The sequence below is a fragment of the Epinephelus fuscoguttatus genome, linkage group LG12, assembly GCF_011397635.1.
Source record: "Epinephelus fuscoguttatus linkage group LG12, E.fuscoguttatus.final_Chr_v1".
Lineage (NCBI taxonomy): Eukaryota > Metazoa > Chordata > Actinopteri > Perciformes > Serranidae > Epinephelus > Epinephelus fuscoguttatus.
The window spans coordinates 43486179-43508618 of NC_064763.1; the positions used below are offsets into that span (position 1 = coordinate 43486179).

Sequence of the window (22440 nt, forward strand, 5' to 3'; positions counted from 1 at the left end):
ATATTTACCACTGTACTTCCTGTCAGTTGAAATGACTCATCTCAAGTTTTCAAACGACTTGTAACGTGTGAATGATGTTGATGTATTTTAATATATTGTCATTGTTTTTAACTAATGCAAAGTGTCTTTGAGTTCTATGAAAAGTGCTTTATGCATAAAATATATTCCTGCTGCTACTTCAAAATTAATATAAAATGATCCACAGTCATCTTAATATTGCTCAGTAAAAGTTAAATGGAAAAAAACAGTCTCTGGTATCACTACAGATAATAAACATGTGATTTTACACATGTGTATAAGGTTCTTATTATCCTGGGATTTCCCTCTTCATTATTCTGACTGTAAGGACTGTGAGGAGTGTCTTTGTAATATGACACAGTCACGATGAACTGAAGATCTTTACTGTCACCTTAAACTGCAGAGAAACATCTGGTTGATTACATGTTCAAATCACATATCTTTTGTTTGTGAACATGTGCTCATCACTGAGTATTATGAAGCACAGAATAGTTACATCAGAGGTGTCTCATTTTAGAATGGGTCACACACAGCTCAATTTCATCTCAATCCCACAATGACCTGTAAATATTTCAGTGACCTGTAAATATCTCACAATGACCTGTACATATCTCATAATGACCTGTACATATCTCATAATGACCTGTACATATCCCATAGTGACCTGTACATATCTCATAATGACCTGTACATATCCCATAGTGACCTGTACATATCTCATAATGACCTGTAAATATTTCACAATGACCTGTACATATTTCACAATGACCTGTACATATCTCATAATGACCTGTACATATCTCATAATGACCTGTACATATCCCATAGTGACCTGTACATATCTCACAATGACCTGTAAATATCTCACAATGACCTGTACATATCTCATAATGACCTGTACATATCTCATAATGACCTGTAAATATCTCACAATGACCTGTACATATCTCATAATGACCTGTACATATCTCATAATGACCTGTAAATATCTCATAATGACCTGTACATATCTCATAATGACCTGTACATATCCCATAGTGACCTGTACATATCTCACAATGACCTGTAAATATCTCACAATGACCTGTACATATCTCACAATGACCTGTACATATCTCACAATGACCTGTAAATATCTCATAATGACCTGTACATATCCCATAGTGACCTGTCCATATCTCACAATGACCTGTAAATATCTCATAATGACCTGTACATATCTCATAATGACCTGTACATATCTCATAATGACCTGTAAATATCTCATAATGACCTGTACATATCTCATAATGACCTGTACATATCCCATAGTGACCTGTCCATATCTCACAATGACCTGTAAATATCTCATAATGACCTGTACATATCTCATAATGACCTGTACATATCCCATAGTGACCTGTACATATCTCATAATGACCTGTAAATATCTCATAATGACCTGTACATATCTCATAATGACCTGTACATATCCCATAGTGACCTGTACATATCTCACAATGACCTGTAAATATCTCACAATGACCTGTACATATCTCACAATGACCTGTACATATCTCACAATGACCTGTACATATCTCATAATGACCTGTAAATATCTCATAATGACCTGTACATATCTCATAATGACCTGTACATATCTCATAGTGACCTGTACATATCTCACAATGACCTGTAAATATCTCACAATGACCTGTACATATCTCACAATGACCTGTACATATCCCATAGTGACCTGTACATATCTCACAATGACCTGTAAATATCTCACAATGACCTGTACATATCTCACAATGACCTGTACATATCTCACAATGACCTGTAAATATCTCATAATGACCTGTACATATCCCATAGTGACCTGTCCATATCTCATAATGACCTGTAAATATCTCATAATGACCTGTACATATCTCATAATGACCTGTAAATATCTCACAATGACCTGTAAATATCTCATAATGACCTGTACATATCTCACAATGACCTGTACATATCTCACAATGACCTGTAAATATCTCATAATGACCTGTACATATCCCATAGTGACCTGTCCATATCTCATAATGACCTGTAAATATCTCATAATGACCTGTACATATCTCATAATGACCTGTAAATATCTCACAATGACCTGTAAATATCTCATAATGACCTGTACATATCCCATAGTGACCTGTCCATATCTCACAATGACCTGTAAATATCTCATAATGACCTGTACATATCTCACAATGACCTGTAAATATCTCACAATGACCTGTAAATATCTCATAATGACCTGTAAATATCTCACAATGACCTGTAAATATCTCATAATGACCTGTAAATATCTCATAATGACCTGTAAATATCTCATAATGACCTGTACATATCCCATAGTGACCTGTCCATATCTCACAATGACCTGTAAATATCTCATAATGACCTGTACATATCTCACAATGACCTGTAAATATCTCACAATGACCTGTACATATCTCACAATGACCTGTAAATATCTCACAATGACCTGTAAATATCTCACAATGACCTGTAAATATCTCACAATGACCTGTAAATATCTTACAATGACCTGTAAATATCTCACAATGACCTGTAAATATCCCAGCATTTTAATATTTACATTCACTGTTTAACCTGCTCCTGACCTGCTTGTGTCGTTGGTGAGTGAACATATGAAGTTAACTAGTTAACTGAGGTTCGGGAGCAGGGTCACGCCTCAACCACACCTCTAATCACCTGACAAGCCTACTTATACCTGACCAACCCATCCAGCCCCGTTTGTCTCAGATCTCTCAACCCGCCCACCCTTTCCCCTTCTCTTCATCATCTCCACTACTCCTCTCATCTCTTCCAATTCCATCTAGTGCATATCTCTCCCATGTCTCATTCTCAGTACAGTCCAGGGGTCCATAATCAGCTTGGGCAGATAACGCTGAGATGGAACCCCCACACTGAGTCTCCTTCTGCCCAGCGTACCCTCCGGACCAGCCTGCAGACGACATCCTCCATCCATCTTTGCTCCTCCCCTCTACATTCACTCACCATCAACGTCATCTCATACCTCAGAACATTCATTATAATATTTAAAGGGCCAGTGTGTAAAATGGGTTGAAAACAGTGACATCAGTGGTCAAATTCTAGATTGAAGGGGTCACTCGCTCACCCTTCCCGTCGGGTAAATGACGGTGGCCTCGTAGGGACAAAAAGCCTTGCACACGAGTTTTTCAGGAGTAGGTCTATCTAGTGACGAGGTGAATGTTTATTTAGAACCATGTTACGATATTGTAATGAATCCCTCACGCGCAGGAGACCAGAGGAGCGTTCAGGTAAAAGGCCCGTTTATTTGAGTACTCCAAAAACTCCGGTAACACTCCAGGGGGTAAAAGACTCCGTCCCAAACTCTGACTCTTCTAGCGTAACAGACACACTCCATACACACATACTCGTTTACCATACTGAGTGGGCACCCCCTCCCCTCTCTGCTCCACCAATCTCCAGCCCGCACACTGACTGACAGCGTAGCCTGTAAACAGAGCTCAGCTGTTTATTTAGCCTAGCAATATCTCCGGACTATAGTAGCTGCAATGGACGACTTTGAACACGATTTTGAAGAGTTTCTTGTAGCGGGCACAGACCCAGAGCCATACCTGTTTGAGCCGGAGCATACAGATGAGGAACTCTATGTGTTTGATGCTGAGCGGGCGAGAAGAGAGGCTGAATGCACAGAATGGGATTCAGTGCTACTGCTACCATCGCTGGGGAGATATATCATCAGGAGGAAAAGCGCCGCAGAGAGTGCATCACAAGGAGTGAAGTTACTTCTTCTTTTCCTCGCAGATGACGGTTCAGGTTCATTCTCTCCTGTTGCGTGGTAAGTGTGGTCCATTCGCAAACATTATAACTAAAAAAACTTTTCACTACTCTCTATCGACGAACTACTAACACTCTCTGCTGTTTCCTCCTCCTTCTTCCTTCCTTCCGCTGTCTTCTTCGTTGGTTTATTTATACACGCGAAACGCGTTCTCTGGCTGGCTGGATTGTCCGCTCGGTCTGCCGTACATACATGGCGGCGCAAGATGGCGACCTCTCTAAAGCAAGGCCCTTGCTATCTATCTACGTATATATATAAAAGCATAACTATAAGGCTACGAAAACCAAACAAATTTTATTTTATAGTGATTATACACTTGTATAAACATATTAATGGGCAGAATATTCAGATTCAGATTCAGATTGACAATAAACCATGCCAAATATTACACACTGGCCCTTTAACTTCATATTGTTGTGGTGTGATCCTTGCTAGTGAAACTGAATATAATCACTTCTGGAACTGATTCGTTCATTTCTCAGTTCAGTTGAGCTCAGCAGCGAGTGTTCAGGCCAGGAGTGGAACTGCTGATTCGGTCCGTGCAAACGATGAATTACTTGCGAGTCGCGAGGCAGCGAGGGTGCAGGGAGGGACTGCCTACTGCGTGACAAATCACTCGACAAACAAATCAGTTGGTGAACAGCATAACCCCGATCCCTGAGTGATTCAAATCATTTCTTCTCAGTGATACACTTTCATAGGGACCGTTTTCTCCAAGCTAATGGCTAATGTAGCCAGCAGTCAAGCCACATGAACACAACCACACACCTCCCCACTGTTTGAACCGACTTTGTTTCCAGCCAAGCACTGAACTGAGCCTTTTGAACGGATCTTTTTAATGAACTGATTCTAGTGATTCAGTAACATCTAAAGAACTGCTTTGCCCATCACTGCTCCTGACGTCACACAGTAGTTCATTACATCAGCACGTCAGGATAAACCCGGAAGAGGAAAGCCAGGACTCTTCAGTGCAGACCTCCAGGTGTGTTTGTGTAACATCAGCTGACCTCGACAAACTGGAGAGGAGAAAAAATGAAGCGGACACGGTCAGGAATGATCAATGATCATCTGATGAGGTACTGATGAGGATGAGGGAGAGAGGAAGATGAGTCCGGCCGTGCCAACATCCAGGTTCGAACTGGACGAAGTTACACAGCTGCAGATCAGTGTACATACAGAGTTCAGGAGGAAGTATTTGTCATTATATGGTTTAAATGCTTACAACAGTGTGTAATAGCAAAAACCAAAAAAATACAACAATGGATTTGAATTTTCAGCAGATTTTTCTTTATAAACAACAGAAAATGAACAAACATTTTGAATTGACAGAAACAAATATCAAACTATATATTTGCCTCTAAAACACTTCCTGCTTTTGTCGCAGACACACTGGCCTTCTGTCTTTTGTTAGTGGGGGGGCTCAGGTGAGTGAGGGGGGGGGCTCAGGTGAGTGAGGGGGGGGGCTCAGGTGAGTGAGGGGGGGGGGCTCAGAGGCCAGAGACACACTGAGCAGCCTGATGAGTCTTTGGCTTCTGCTGCTGCCTGAACTCTTTGTGCACATTAAAGCTGTTTGTGACAGCAGTTTCCAAACTGTCATTGATCATCTCTGTGTTTGTGTGTGCACTGAGTGTGTTGGTAGCATCTGATCAGGTGTGTTATTATTATTATTATTATTATTATTATTATTATTATAAAATCATCAAAAAAATCATAAATACATTAAAGGCTGACAAAGTGATAGAACGTTCACCTGTCAGATTATTACAGATGTTGTATGGGGCTGGTCTTGATGTTAGCAGCAGATGAAGGTCAGTCAGTGTGATCTGTGGTGACGACGCAGCTTCATCAGTGTGTTTCAGACACAAAGTGATTTACAGGTGAAAAACATCCACACAACATTTAAAGCATCAGGTAATAAAAACACCAAACACAGAACAAAATGAATATTTGAAATAAAAGATGTTCCCATAGATTATGTGTATAAACTTATTAAAGAAATAAACCCTGAACTTTTGACAGAAACATTTGATGAAGCAGCAAAATACTGAACTGATTTATTAAAGTCATTAAATGATTGATGTTTTGTGTATTTACAGATTCTGCACAAACAAATACAGATTTGTTATACTCAGATAAATATACAGCATGTTTTCCTACAGACGTTATTGATGTTTGGCTCTGTTAAGGTGCAGACACACCAAACCGACATCAAAGAACTAGCGGCGACGAAAGCCGACTGTTGCGTCGTCTACGTCGCCTCACGTCGCCCTGTGTCAGTTGCATTTGAACACACTACACGGACTACATCCGACGGCCAAGTAGCACGTACGTTCTGCGCCTGCGTGAGAGAGAGCGGAGTGAGAGAGTGGTACATCCTGTCAGCCGAGGGGTTTCCTATCTGTGCAGCCGAGCACCGCAGCACCTCCACGGACTATTACATCCAGACGGTCCCGGTGTTTCCTCCGCAGGCTCCACTTCACTCAGCTGCCCGATAAACCCGCTGCTTCTTCCCACTTTAACCTGAATAACAAACCAGGGCTCTGTGCTCTTGTTGGATCCAAACGGCTAACTGGCTGTGCTTCCCTCCGGTCATGCTGCGGCTAACGCTCCGCTAGCCGCTCCCAGCTAGCTCCGGTTTGTTATTCAGGTTAAAGTGTGAAGAAGCAGCGGGTCTGTGGGGCAGCTGAGTGAAGTGGAGCCTGAGGAGGAAGCACCGGTTAGCCCCGGTTTCACTACAGGCAGATTCACTCGCTACAGGGGCGAGGAAATAAAACCTGAACAGCCAATCAGAGTGATCTCTCTCACCGACAAGCTCCGCCGCCGATTCAACATGCTCAATCGGCCGAAAAGTCGCTGACACTTAAGTACCAATGGTGCAGGACACACTGCAAAAACTAGGCCAACAGATGCTCACCGACGGCCCGACTTTGGTCGACGGCCGACCGTCAGCTTGGTGTGTCAGGGCCTTTAGACTGTGGAGAAAACAACAACAACAACAACAACAGAAAATGTTGTGTGACATAAAATACATGCACATTATACTGTTTCATAATAAAAAGCTCAAACAGAACGACCTCTCTTCTGTAAATGCTGTGTTGTGTGTCTCTTGTTCTTTATAATGATATATTCTGTCCTCATCATGTTTTCTACCAAAGTTCCAACATGTCTTTAGTTATTAATGTTTTGTTCTTCCTCTGATATTAGTGAAGAAACTCAACCCTATTTATTTATTAATTTATTTATTTGGACATGAGTTTAGCATGTGCAGCATAATGATGCATGGACCAACACACTATAACACCTGCTCTGGTTTTATTAAGGTATGAGATAAGTCAGTCATTTGACAGTCGTCATCGTTACCTGCACACGAACAGAAGTGAAGTCAACACAACATGTGAACAAGTTTCTCTGTAGGAAACACTGATGCAGCTGACTGACCTTCATCTGCTGCTGACATCTACATCAACTCCATCAGATTATCTGTTTGTATTATAAGAAAATAATCTGGTGAGAGTTCTTAAACCGAACACCTTGTCAGCCTATAATATAATAATATAATAATATATATATATATAATCTTTTCATGAGGGAATGGTTATTATAAGATTAATTCTGTTTAATTAATGTATTGTACTTTTTTTGTGTATCGTCTGTGTGTAAACATTTATGTCTCATGCTGTGTCTGATGAATCTGGAGGATGAATTTAATCATTGTAATAACTGTCATATTGTTTCTAAATTCATCTTGTAAATAATGATAATGATAATAGTAATAATAATAATAATAATATGCTTCAAAAGTCAGAAGCTGTCACATAATGTTTCCCGGTGTTGAACGCTTTACAGTTAAACAAATGATGGATTCTGGATCATGTCAACAGGTTATTGTGTCTAACTCCATTTTGACGCCATTTTGTCTTCTCCGAGACAAATGTACAGATATCCGTCATGGATATTTGGAGGTCAGCACTGCCGCCTCTCAGTCAGGATGTCGGGGGTTCGATCCCGGGGTGTGGCAGCTTCTCACGTGCCTCCACAATGTGGTGAGTTTGATTATAACGTAGCTGAATGAAATTATAAAGTGTCTCTGTGCTGTTTCAGAACATCTGTGTGTGTCATAAGAGTTCATAACTATATTTATATATATATATATTATTTGTTCATGAGCCGACACATGATCTGAGGGTGTGTCAGTGTGAGTGAGGTGTGTGATGTCACAGAGGAACAAAGTTCTGTAGAACATGTGGTGGCTCTTAAAAGAGCCTTTTGTTGCACTGAGTGCGGGTTAAAGATCCACTTTACTTCTTTCCTGCAGATTTCTTTCCTCCTGTTTTCTTTGCTGCAGTTTTCTTTCCTCCTTTCTTTGCTGTTTTCTTTGGAGCAGGTTTCTTTGCAGGACTTCTCCTGGGAGCAGGTTTCTTTGCAGGACTTCTCCTGGCAGCAGGTTTGGTAGCCGTGGTTTTCTTGGGGCTCTTTGGCTTCGTCTCCTTCTTCTTGGTCACTTTCTTCACCGGTGTCCTTTTCTTTGATGGCGACCTCTTTCTTGGTTTCTTGGTTGGTGACCCCTTGGTGCTAGGCGTCTTCTTCTTCTTCTTCTTCTTTGGTTTGAGAACTTTGACCTGGGTCTTGACGAGCTTGAAGGAGCCGGAAGCGCCCTTCCCCTTCACCTGCTTCAGTAACCCTTTGAGCACGAGCCTCCGCAGCGAGTGGTTGATCTGCTTGTTGCGCTTCGACACGTCGACGCCTTTCTTCGCCAGGCCCTTCTTGATGGCGAACACAGACACCCGCTTCCCGTCCTTGGCCTCGGACACCACGGTGATGATGAGCTTCGGGAGGGAGAGTCCGTCCCTGTTGGTGCGGGAGGTCCGTCTCTTCTTCTGGGGCTTGGAGGCAGGTTTCCCCGCGGGAGCTGCTGCAGGTTGATCGGCCATCTGTCTGTCTGTCTGTCTGTCTGTCTGTCTAACTGTGTGTGTGAGTGACTGAGGAGCCTCTGAGACTGAGGCGGCCTTTATGAAGCACATGAGAACCGTGGAGAGTCAACCCTCCCCGCCGCCCCGCCGCCCCGCTGCAAAGCGGCGCCACTTTGTGTTTTCTCTTCCGCAGTTTGCGGATAAAATTCACCCAAGAGAACCGTTTGAAAGCCCCGGTGTTACCGTATCAGAGAGAACACGTCCCTCCCTTCACACCGAGCTCATGTTTGGACACCGGGACTCGTTTGCTGAACTCCAGGAGGCTTCAAACCTCTCTGACGCGCAGTCACTTTGAGCACCGAGCAGCGAGTTTTCTTCACATTTCGTCTCTAAAAACGTCTCAAAGTGTTTTTATCCAGAGTAACAGCGGTGTTCCGGTCAGCAGAGACACGTGGGGATGTAACCACACTGACACCGCCGCAGTAATCTGATTACTTTAGTTTTAATAAGGCAGTTTTTCGGTGGTGGTAAACACACGGGTGCTGCCGGTGAATCTGGGCGGTTACCTGTCACAGGTAGAGCCGCGTGCATCGATCATCACATTATAGATTTACATGTGACATCACTGTGATCACATTCAACAACACACACACACACACACACACACACACACACACACACACACACACTGTGATCACATTCAGCCCAGCAACACACTCACCAGAACAAACTGAGGAACACTCAGATTAATATGTGACATCATTAACTCTTCATCATCAGTCAGGACACACACACACACACACACACACACACACACACACACACCTGCACAGTTCATGTCCAGTCACATTTCGCCCACAGGATTATTAATCCATCATTACTGAGGGGCTGCTGACGTCATGTGAAGTCACTGCTGCTGTTCAGAAAACTTCTGTTATGACACGAGAATAAATTCAAATAAGAATAATTAAGTTTTAGGCTTCATAAATAAACGTTGTGCCTTTGTGATGTTTTATTTAATATTTCCGTAAACGGATTATTTTTATTCTGAACACAGGAGGTCTGCTCCTTCTTCAGATACAACACTGGGAAACGTCTCATCATAGAAACACATGTTGTCATGACATTAATGTAAACACTTTGATTTATGTGAATAAATAAGACAATACAAGGTTTACATCATCATACACTGTTAATATGTTTTCTCTCAGTTTTACATGTTTATTGTATTATTTCTTTGTGATTAACTTTTTAACACATGATCTGATTTTCAAGATTTTTTTTTTTAACTCTGAAGTAACTTTGACTCGCACAGTGTGAAAGTGTATTAATATAATAGAAAATATATCATGAATAACTGATGATGGATAAACATAAGACCTGCCTCAACATTAAAGTGATGAACACATGAATGCATCAGCGGTTTGATCTGAGATGGATAATGTTATGCATGATGAGAACTTTTACTTTTTGTTTCTCTTGTACTTTTACCTGAGTAAAAGATTAGAGTACCACCACTGCAACCCTGTGTCACAGCAGTCCGTTAGCTCAATGCTAACACATAATGGGAATTACCATTAATGCGCTACTGAAAATTAGCATCGTGATAATATTATCATTACAAATGATCCGTTTTTTACTTGAAATTCTGAACATAGACAGAAATATGTGCTCACGCTGAGAGGGATTAACTCCATGTGCTCTCTGGAGACAAACTAACAGCAGCTGACCTCTGACCCCGTGTCCAGGTGTTGTTCTTCAGGATGGTGCGCTCCATAGGCTCTTTATTTTAACCTGCTTGGTCCAGTTATCTCACGGAAGGAAATGTCGCCACCTGCTGATGTGCAGAGTAACTGCACCTCACACTGATCCTGCTGCAAATACACAGGAGGGAAGGTTCAAATGTCACATGACACACAAACTGACAGGAAGTGATCCACAAATGTGCAAAACCAGTTTCACCTGTAGCAGTGGATCCATAATGCCTAAATATGACTTGAGGTGTATCAGCTGTGGTGAAACTACATTGGTAAACACATATCACGTGGTGACGAGTCTCTGTGAGCTAACGACGTGGAGAGTCAAGTTCAAGTTCAAGTTCAAGCTGCTTTATTGGCATGACTGCATTCAAAACAATGTTGCCAAAGCATATTAACACAATATAACACAAATATAACGAGCATAAACAATAACAATACTATATATTATAATAATTTCAATTAAAAAACAAACAAACAAACATGGAGAGCATGGGTGGCTATGGCAGGGTAAAAGTCATAAAGAAATGAATTTATACAACCGATTAATTATCAGTATATAAACAATTATCAATCATCATGTGTGATGTGAAGTTGATGGCAGGCTGTTACATATTTTGCCGCCAGTACACAACAGTCCTCCCTCTCTCCCAGTAGGACCGGAAGTTCTCTAAGTTATTCAAGTGCAAGAACGCTGGGAATATCTTTATTATTTTTGCAAAATACTCTTCTCTAATGCATTGATATTTGTCACACTGAGTTAAGAAGTGCAGCTCAGTCTCTACTGTTCCCTGGTCACAGTGAGAACACAACCTCTCCTCTCTGGGCAGCCAGCTCTGTTTGCGTCGGCCGACTTTACTGCCAGGTTGTGCTCACTCAGTCTGTACTTAGTCATCGTTTTCCTCATATTCCTATCAGGCACTGTGCTCAGGAAGGTTGCCACAGAGTACTGTCTGTTGAGGGCTTTATACGTTTCCATTTTGCTCTGGGATTTTATTAGTTCTGTCCAATATTCTCTGTATTTTTCTTTTTCTTTGTCATAATTTGGTTGGGTCTAATTTTCGGGGGGCATGTGTCCTGATGCTGAGGTGGTTGTGATGTAGTGACCTGAGTGGTTGAAGGTTCGGTCAGACTCTGGACAAGCAGGTAGAGGGGACTCCCTTGTGGGTTCAGCTCCTGGCAGCATAAGGCTTTATAGGAAAGTGAGAGTGGGTCACTTGTTTTAATGTGGTTCCAGAAATTTAGGGCTCGTTTTTTAATATTTAACAGTAGAGGATATTGGCCTAGTTCAGCTCTGCATGCAGAGTTTGGAGTTCCTCTCTGCACCTGGAGGAGACTTCTGCAGAACTCTGCATGCAGGATTTCAATTGGATGTTTGTCCCATTTTGTCCAGTCTTGCTGAGTTTGTGCACCCCACACCTCGCTGCCATACAATGCAATGGGTTCGATGATTGATTTGAATATTTTGAGCCATGTTTTTATTGGTAGTTCAGTGTTTATTGATCTCTTGATGGCATAGTAAGCCCTTTTTGCTTTGTCTTTTAGATCATTCACAGCCATGTTAAAATTCCCTGTGTTTGAAATGTTTAGTCTTAAATATGTACAATGGTTTGTTTGTTCAATGAAGTTTTTTCCAATTTTGAAACAGTTATTGTTTCTCTGTAATCTGCATCTTTTTTGAAAAATAAGCACTTTGGTTTTGGGTTGGTTAACTGTCAGGGCCCAGGTTTGGCAGTATTTTTCCAGTTCTGGTAAGTGTAGCTGTAGCCCCTCTTTGTTGGAGACAACAGGACCAGGTCATCAGCATAGAGGAGACACTTTATTACAGTCTCTTGTAATTTCAGTCCAGGTCCAGGAGACTTTTCTATTTGTTTTGCCAATTCATTGATATATATGTTAAATAGGGTGGGGCTGAGGTTACAGCCCTGCCTTACTCCACGTCTCCGGAAGAAAGATTCTGTTTTCTTGGTTCCAATCTTAATTGAGCATTTTCCATTAGTATACATTGATTTTATCAGGTCATATACTTTTCCTCCAATACCACTTTCAATTAATTTAAAGAAAAGGCCTTTGTGCCAGAGTGAGTCAAAGGCTTTTTGAAAATCCACGAAACAAGCATAAATTTTCTCATTATTTTTGTGCACATAATTATCAATTAAAGTGTGCAGTGTGAAAATATGGTCTGTGGTTCTGAATTTAGGGAGGAATCTAATTTGGCTTTTACTTAATGGCTGATGTTCTGTAATGAAGTCTATGGTTCGTGAATTTAGTATACTACATAAAACCTTTCCCAGACATGAATTTATGCAGATCCCACGGTAATTCTGAGGGTCTGTCTTGTCTCCACTTTTAAATATATCTCAGTGAGCTAACGACGTGTAGAGTCTCAGTGAGCTAACGACGTGGAGAGTCTCAGTGAGCTAACGACGTGGAGAGTCTCAATGAGCTAACGACGTGTAGAGTCTCAGTGAGCTAACGACGTGTAGAGTCTCAGTGAGCTAACGACGTGGAGAGTCTCAATGAGCTAACGACGTGTAGAGTCTCAGTGAGCTAACGACGTGTAGAGTCTCAGTGAGCTAACGACGTGGAGAGTCTCAGTGAGCTAACGACGTGTAGAGTCTCAGTGAGCTAACGACGTGGAGAGTCTCTGTGAGCTAACGACGTGGAGAGTCTCAGTGAGCTAACGACGTGTAGAGTCTCTGTGAGCTAACGACGTGGAGAGTCTCTGTGAGCTAACGACGTGGAGAGTCTCAATGAGCTAATGACGTGTAGAGTCTCTGTGAGCTAACGACGTGGAGAGTCTCAGTGAGCTAATGACGTGTAGAGTCTCTGTGAGCTAACGACGTGGAGAGTCTCTGTGAGCTAATGACGTGTAGAGTCTCAGTGAGCTAACGACGTGGAGAGTCTCTGTGAGCTAACGACGTGGAGAGTTTCTGTGAGCTAACGACGTGGAGAGTCTCAGTGAGCTAACGACGTGGAGAGTCTCTGTGAGCTAACGACGTGGAGAGTCTCTGTGAGCTAACGACGTGGAGAGTTTCTGTGAGCTAACGACGTGGAGAGTCTCTGTGAGCTAACGACGTGGAGAGTCTCAATGAGCTAACGACGTGGAGAGTCTCTGTGAGCTAACGACGTGGAGAGTTTCTGTGAGCTAACGACGTGGAGAGTCTCTGTGAGCTAACGACGTGGAGAGTTTCTGTGAGCTAACGACGTGGAGAGTCTCAGTGAGCTAATGACGTGTAGAGTCTCTGTGAGCTAACGACGTGGAGAGTCTCTGTGAGCTAACGACGTGGAGAGTCTCAATGAGCTAATGACGTGTAGAGTCTCTGTGAGCTAACGACGTGGAGAGTCTCAGTGAGCTAATGACGTGGAGAGTCTCTGTGAGCTAACGACGTGGAGAGTCTCAGTGAGCTAACGACGTGGAGAGTCTCTGTGAGCTAACGACGTGGAGAGTCTCAATGAGCTAATGACGTGTAGAGTCTCAGTGAGCTAACGACGTGGAGAGTCTCTGTGAGCTAACGACGTGGAGAGTTTCTGTGAGCTAACGACGTGTAGAGTCTCAGTGAGCTAACGACGTGTAGAGTTTCTGTGAGCTAACGACGTGGAGAGTCTCAGTGAGCTAACGACGTGTAGAGTCTCAGTGAGCTAACGACGTGGAGAGTCTCTGTGAGCTAACGACGTGGAGAGTCTCAGTGAGCTAACGACGTGGAGAGTCTCAGTGAGCTAACGACGTGGAGAGTCTCTGTGAGCTAACGACGTGTAGAGTCTCAGTGAGCTAACGACGTGGAGAGTCTCTGTGAGCTAACGACGTGTAGAGTCTCTGTGAGCTAACGACGTGTAGAGTCTCTGTGAGCTAACGACGTGGAGAGTCTCAGTGAGCTAACGACGTGTAGAGTCTCTGTGAGCTAACGACGTGGAGAGTCTCAGTGAGCTAACGACGTGTAGAGTCTCTGTGAGCTAACGACGTGGAGAGTCTCAGTGAGCTAACGACGTGGAGAGTCTCTGTGAGCTAACGACGTGTAGAGTCTCTGTGAGCTAACGACGTGGAGAGTCTCAGTGAGCTAACGACGTGGAGAGTCTCATCACAGACACATTTTAAACATTTATATTTGTATATGTGATCGAAGCAGCTCAACGACCTGAGTTGAGCCGTCTGCTGAGACCTGACCCTGCACCTGGCCGAGGTTCATTTGTCAGAACATACAGACACACCCAGCTTTTAATTTAAGTTTTACATATTATTATTATTATTATTATTATTGTTGTTGTTATTATTATTTATTGTTATTGATATTATTATTATTATTATTATTATTATTATTATTGTTAGTGGTCTAGTTCTCAGTGTGCTGGTTGGTGCCCAGTTAGTTTTGGTTCAATCAAAAATAAGAAAAACAAAACCACATTTTTTATTCCTTTATTTATGTCACACTAAAGTTGACACCAAAAGGAACAAAAAATAAATAAATGATTCTTTATTGTGATCATAAACAAATTGTCCTTTCATGTGTTTCCTGTTTCCTGTTGATTCTGAAACTGAGCCAGAATAACTTCATATTTATCATGTGACTTATATATGTGACCTCTAAAAGGTGAAGCCCTGCAGCACCTGTCTGTGACGGAGCCTCGTTTTGAGTTTGATCCTCAGGTGTGAAACAGCGCCCCCCTCTGGACTGTGACATCAGTTCATCAGGTGATTTTACCTTGACGCTGCTGTGAACAGACAGGAAGTGGAAACAAAGGCAGTTTCCTGTTGGTGTCTCAACAGTCAACTCAAAAGCTGTTTCTCAACATGTGTTCTTGTGCGGACATGTGTTCTTGTGCGGACTTGTGTTCTTGTGCGGACTTGTGTTCTTGTGCGGACTTGTGACACGTCATCAGCCACAGCCCAAGTACTGTTCCAATTCAAAGTTCACATCTGGCCAAGTTCAGTCCAAATGTGTTCTCACCATGCCCATTTCACCGGGGATGCATCGGAGCAGACTTGTGTGGACTTCAGACAGCCAGGTATCCCAGCATGCATTTCTCAGCAATCAGGCGCACAATTGTAAGTCGTAATTACCGATATGTGACTGTTGTGTTGTCACAGAACGTAGTGTTTTCATGCGTAGTTTAAATGTCAGACTCGTGGTCGATGTTTTAATATAGAGCCCAGTTGAATGTGAGGTCCGCTAGATGACAGCGGTGTCAGCGCTCATAGATAATAAACGTGTGTATGAGCGCTCAGGCTGCCGTAGTCCTTTTAAACTCATCGCTGATATCTCTAGTGGTTAAATATGACATGTAATTTGTTTGGGGAATGTCTAATGGGCAACATTCAGTCTCACTATATAAGATATATTATTATATTATTAAATGTTCTTTGTATTCTTTTGCTTATTGATGTGTTTTTACCATTCAATAATGATTTTAAGAATTTATTGTAATTTATTTATTGTATTTAAAGATTAATTGTATTTATTGTAGTATTTATTCAACAGCATTTTAAATATTGATTATCTGATATGAATCGTATACCTGATGTCTGAATAAACTTCTCCTCTTCACATCTGACCTGTTTGATCCATTTATATTGGTGAGCACAGACTAAATGACAAACTGCTGTCAGTGTAATCCAGTACAGTTCAACAGCACCACAATCTACAACTCAACACTTCAATAAAATGTTAAACTGCTGTTGTTTGTTCTAGGTGCACCAAGTAAACTGTCAAGTCTCCATAAAAATGTAGACAGAAAGCATAATGATGAGACAAATGCAGTGAGGGACAGTAACTAAGTATATTTACTCAAGTAGCTACTGTACTTAAGTACAAATCTGATGTACTTGTACTTTGGGTATTTCCATTTTGTGCTACTTTATACTGAGAGGGAAATACTGTGCATTCTACTCAAGCTACATTTATTTGATATCTATAATTACTGTTCAGATAGTTTGTTTTATATGTTGTTGTTTCATATTTACAAGTTGCTGTGTGTTGTTACAGATCAGACTAGTGCACCAGAGACAGCTGTTAAAATGAGTTCTACCATGACAACATTTAAATGCTGCTCACATGAAGCCGACGTTGATCAGTTACTACTCAATACATATTCATGTGTATGATGATCACAACACTTGAAACTGGGTCACTCTGCATCATGAGTACTTTGAACTCTTCATTTGAAGTAGTCCTACATTCTGCTGACAATACCCAGGTACTTTTACTCAAGTCACATTTGCAGCACTTTGACTTGTGACTGAGTTTTTGTTCTTTGTTGTGATATTACTACTTTTCCTGGTACTTTGTCCACAACTGGACAAACATATCGAACATATCGTCTCATCCTCCGCCTCATTCTCCGCTGTCTTTCTGGGATCTGCCTCCTCCTCAGCTGGGCAGCCTCCTCTTTAGTTGGGCAGCCTCCTCCTCAGTTGGGCAGCCTTCTCCTCAGCTGGGCAGCCTCCTCCTCAGCTGGGCAGCCTCCTCCTCAGCTGCAGCCTCCTCCTCAGCTGCAGCCTCCTCTTTAGTTGGGCAGCCTCCTCCTCAGCTGGGCAGCCTCCTCCTCAGCTGGGCAGCCTCCTCCTCAGCCTGCAGGTACAGCACTCCTGCTGCAATAACTGCGCCAAGACGCCTTCTCCGATCCATGTCCGCTATTGATTTTTGATTTCCATCTCGCATCTCAACCAGCTGCTGGAATTGGATACAGATTAAATATGATCAAAAGGTTTTAAAAGACATTTTATGAAAATATTTTGGCTATTTCTATGTTTTTGTAGTGTGTCAGTTATATACGTATATTGAAATGTTAAAAACATGTACATATTCATTTCTTACAATGTCTATGAAAAGCCGCAGGGCTGTGTTTATATTGGTTTATTCTACATGCATGTATACAACACAGTACAACAGCCAAGGCGAGCAGAGGTGGTGACATCATCAAGTTCGCTGCTGTTCCAAAAGCAGAAATGACCCTAGCCTACTCCCGTCCTCCCGTTCTTGGGAAGTCCGGACTCTCACGCGGACTTGCCAAGTCCACAAGTCCTGCTGAACTTGAGTATTGAGAAACGGTCAAAGAGCATGGATACCAAGAGGCGACGCTCAACAGAACGCCCCATAGCAACAGACTCGCCCATGGTTTCGTCCTACCGCCGCCATTTTGGACTGTCAGCAGACCCGCTTGCATACAAAAACACACAGACAAACTGAAGTATATCGCTATTAATCATGCTTACAATGCTACTCACCTCGTGATAGCTTGGTCACAGCTGCTTTTTCACGTTTTTGTAAAGCAAAATATAGACTTTAAAAAAACAAAACGAAGAAAAACGGCCTAGATGGCATCTCTACATATTACATCCACTTATGAGAAGATTAACTTAATTACTCCTTCAAAATCACCCCATAAGCCAATCTACCAAAACATAAAAAATTAAAAACAAACATCAATATTTTAACTACAAACACATTAATGGTGACGTCACATAGTCAGGAATAAAGATTTATTTACAGTTTGTACAGTAAGGGGACAGTAATAATAATAATATATAGGCTATTTTAATATGATATATTTTAATGCTAAAGCAGTAATCAGTTCTGATATAAATGGTCCAAGAGGCCATATATATATCTATATATATATATATATATATATCTTCCCTCCAAAACGGGCATATTAAATTGATATTGGCAACTGAAAGTGATCCCAAAGTGTCTCTGACAAATAAAGAACAGTCACTGATGAGGTCATCAGCTGTATCAGGTGAAATGTTATCATGTCTCACCTGTGATGACATCAGACTTTGCGTCATTATATCAACGATTTGTTTACAATAATTCAAATAGAAGTTCTTTCCCGCTTTATATTTGTGTTCTGTTAACAGGTTGATCTCTGCAAAGACATTAAGAACATGTTCATTATGTTCAGACAGTAAAACAGGATCAGAGTCTTTAGTTCAGTGTGTGTGGCTCTGAAAAGAGCCGTTTGTTCGTTTGTTTGTAGCCGGGTGTTTACTTCTTGGGAGGCTTCTCGGCCTTCTTGGGCAGCAGCACCGCCTGGATGTTGGGCAGCACGCCGCCCTGAGCGATGGTGACTCCGCCCAGCAGCTTGTTGAGCTCCTCGTCGTTGCGGACGGCCAGCTGCAGGTGACGGGGGATGATCCTGGTCTTCTTGTTGTCGCGGGCAGCGTTCCCAGCCAGCTCCAGGATCTCAGCGGTCAGATACTCCAGCACCGCCGCCAGGTACACCGGAGCTCCGGCACCGACCCGCTGAGCGTAGTTGCCCTTCCTCAGGAGCCTGTGGACACGGCCGACAGGGAACTGAAGCCCGGCCCGAGATGAGCGGCTCTTCGCCTTGGCTCTCGCCTTCCCGCCTTTTCCGCCACCACGACCAGACATCTTGTTTTATTTTTCTTCGTCAACAACGATCAAAGTTTACTAACTCACCGCCCTAACTCACCTCTTTTATATATATATATATATATATATATATATATATATATATTCTACCTGCTGCTCTCTAATTGGTCAGAGTGAGCGCATCTATAATCGTCCAATCAGAACACAGCTCCTCTCAGCCTCAGGTAGTATCGACAGAAAACAGTTGAAGGTTCCGGTTTCGACCTCAGCTCAAATATATCGCTTCCGTTTTGCGCTGTGTGGGATTTTCAGAATAAAACGTAAAACCTAGAAGTTAATTCGATTTCTCATGTTGTATCCATTTCAGCTGAAATTTACCTCCAGTGAGTTTTAATGAGTCAGACAAAGAACAGACACACTCCAAAGATAAACACAGATATTATAGACCAGGGGCCTGTATCACGAAGCAGGATTAATGTCTTAGCGAGGTAACTTCAGGGTTAACCCTGGGTTCTTATCGGGGTAGATCACCATGGTAACTTACTCTGAACGGCTATCCTGCTCCGGAGCAGGGTAAGTTCAGGGTTGAATCTGATCCTATAAAAAGCACCACCCACTGGCCAATCAGCTGTTGATGGCTGACAGAAATGCAGCCCAGTCATGACGGGAAGTTTAATTCATTTGATTGATTTTGATTTGAAAGTTTATTTTGAACATTAAAAAAGAAAAGAAAGCAACAACAACAGACAATGAAAAGATTGTTCAAAAAGGAGTGGAAAGAAGTGGAACTTTCATCCCAGCCCTTCATAAGAAAGAAACTGATCATTAGCGGACACTTAATAGCACCATTAATTAGTGCCAACATTTTGTTTTGTTGGAGGAAATGATCCCTGTTAAAGATAATGGGCCTAACTGACAGCTTTGCTGCTGGAAATGTGAAAGTAGCCTATCATGTCTACACTTCATGGTGTTTGAGGGATTTTCCTTTTTGTTTCTTAAAGAGGGACACTAGGTATATTTCTGCACAGCTGTTAATTTCTAACACAGCTCAATATCAGGATGATTTTATTCAGACTATCAGTTTGGTGTTGATATGATTTAACTGTGGCGTCAGCTTTAAGCTTTATTGTAGCATATATAACGTTATGACAAAGAAGACCAGTTTATCAGACGCAGTGATGTTAGACAATAATTGTAATACACGCAGTTCATCTGCGCAGCATTGATTTCATGGGATTCAAGGGTGTGATCAGTGTCAGATGTACAGGTACAGGTACTGTAGCTACTTGAACCAGTGATGAGTCATTTAACCTACACATCATTTTATTTGCTGCCTTGTGTTGTCTTGATTTTTCCCTCTCTCCTCCTCTATTTCTTCTTTCCTCACCCGTTTCTTTTCTTCTCTATCATGTGATTTCATTGATGTTTTGACAGGGGAATTTCTTTGATAAGCTTTCAGTGGCTTCTAACCTCTCCGGCACTTTTCTTTTTTTAATCTTGTAAATGTTATACTGTCTGTTTTTAACATTATGTGCAAATAAATTAATCTAAACTAAAACTAAACATTATTCATCCCGTTATGCGTTGCCACGCATGTTTCCTCCTCCTGCAGCTGCCACGGTGTTGGCCTTTTCTCTAATGTTGCTTTTCTCCTCCTCATATTTTAGTAGAATTAATCTCTGATCCTCACATGAGAAATACTTTTTTTCCTCACATACGGCGCGTATGGCAAGCCGTTTTAACATTTAATCGCTAGACTGGATATTCATTCCTGATATCTGCAACATAATTTTGCCTCGTCAAAACTCTAATTACAGATATCTGTAATTCAGTTTTGACTAGTAAGATTCAAACTGTTTTTGCCATTCATGTGTATGGGGTTTGTCATTATAGATATCTCCAATGTAGTTGTGGATATCTGCAATTGTTATTGCGGATATCTGCAACTGAATTGTGGATATCTGTAATTCCAGTTTGAGATATCTACAATTTAATTTTGACTAGTCATAATTCAAGTTCAAGATATCTTTAATTATCATCAGTTGAAGATATCTACATGGTCCTTTCTAGATATCTTGAATTGAGTTTCAGATAGTCAGAATGACGTTGTAGATATCTTGAATTCGAATTATGACTAGTCAAAATGATGTTTTAGATATCCGCATCTGAATTATGACTAGTCAAAATGATGTTGTAGATATCTGCATCTGAATTATGACTAGTCAAAATGATGTTGTAGATATCCGCATCTGAATTATGACTAGTCAAAATGATGTTTTAGATATCCGCATCTGAATTATGACTAGTCAAAATGACGTTATAGATATCTGCATCTGAATTATGACTAGTCAAAATGACGTTATAGATATCCGCATCTGAATTATGACTAGTCAAAATGATGTTGTAGATATCCGCATCTGAATTATGACTAGTCAAAATGATGTTGTAGATATCCGCATCTGAATTATGACTAGTCAAAATGATGTTGTAGATATCCGCATCTGAATTATGACTAGTCAAAATGATGTTTTAGATATCCGCATCTGAATTATGACTAGTCAAAATGATGTTGTAGATATCCGCATCTGAATTATGACTAGTCAAAATGATGTTTTAGATATCCGCATCTGAATTATGACTAGTCAAAATGATGTTTTAGATATCCGCATCTGAATTATGACTAGTCAAAATGATGTTGTAGATATCCGCATCTGAATTATGACTAGTCAAAATGATGTTTTAGATATCCGCATCTGAATTATGACTAGTCAAAATGACGTTATAGATATCTGCATCTGAATTATGACTAGTCAAAATGATGTTGTAGATATCCGCATCTGAATTATGACTAGTCAAAATGATGTTTTAGATATCCGAAATTATGACTAGTCAAAATGACGTTATAGATATCCGCATCTGAATTATGACTAGTCAAAATGATGTTGTAGATATCCGCATCTGAATTATGACTAGTCAAAATGACGTTATAGATATCTGCATCTGAATTATGACTAGTCAAAATGATGTTTTAGATATCCGCATCTGAATTATGACTAGTCAAAATGACGTTATAGATATCCGCATCTGAATTATGACTAGTCAAAATGATGTTTTAGATATCCGCATCTGAATTATGACTAGTCAAAATGATGTTGTAGATATCCGCATCTGAATTATGACTAGTCAAAATGATGTTTTAGATATCCGCATCTGAATTATGACTAGTCAAAATGATGTTGTAGATATCTGCATCTGAATTATGACTAGTCAAAATGATGTTGTAGATATCCGCATCTGAATTATGACTAGTCAAAATGATGTTGTAGATATCCGCATCTGAATTATGACTAGTCAAAATGATGTTTTAGATATCCGCATCTGAATTATGACTAGTCAAAATGACGTTATAGATATCTGCATCTGAATTATGACTAGTCAAAATGACGTTATAGATATCCGCATCTGAATTATGACTAGTCAAAATGATGTTGTAGATATCCGCATCTGAATTATGACTAGTCAAAATGATGTTTTAGATATCCGCA

The 22440-nt window shown here is 41.1% G+C and overlaps 2 protein-coding genes across 2 annotated transcripts; both read right to left on the reverse strand.

The window, feature by feature from the left end:
- Positions 1-8181: 8181 nt before the first annotated feature.
- On the reverse strand, positions 8182-9264 carry LOC125898777 (histone H1-like). The gene has a single exon (XM_049592722.1). It carries the CDS (start codon positions 8914-8916, stop codon positions 8194-8196), a length of 723 nt encoding a protein of 240 aa, XP_049448679.1. The 5' UTR covers positions 8917-9264; the 3' UTR covers positions 8182-8193.
- A 9252-nt stretch (positions 9265-18516) lies between these two features.
- On the reverse strand, positions 18517-18952 carry LOC125898789 (late histone H2A.2.2-like). Its single transcript, XM_049592733.1, has one exon. It carries the CDS (start codon positions 18932-18934, stop codon positions 18548-18550), a length of 387 nt encoding a protein of 128 aa, XP_049448690.1. The 5' UTR covers positions 18935-18952; the 3' UTR covers positions 18517-18547.
- Positions 18953-22440: the final 3488 nt, after the last annotated feature.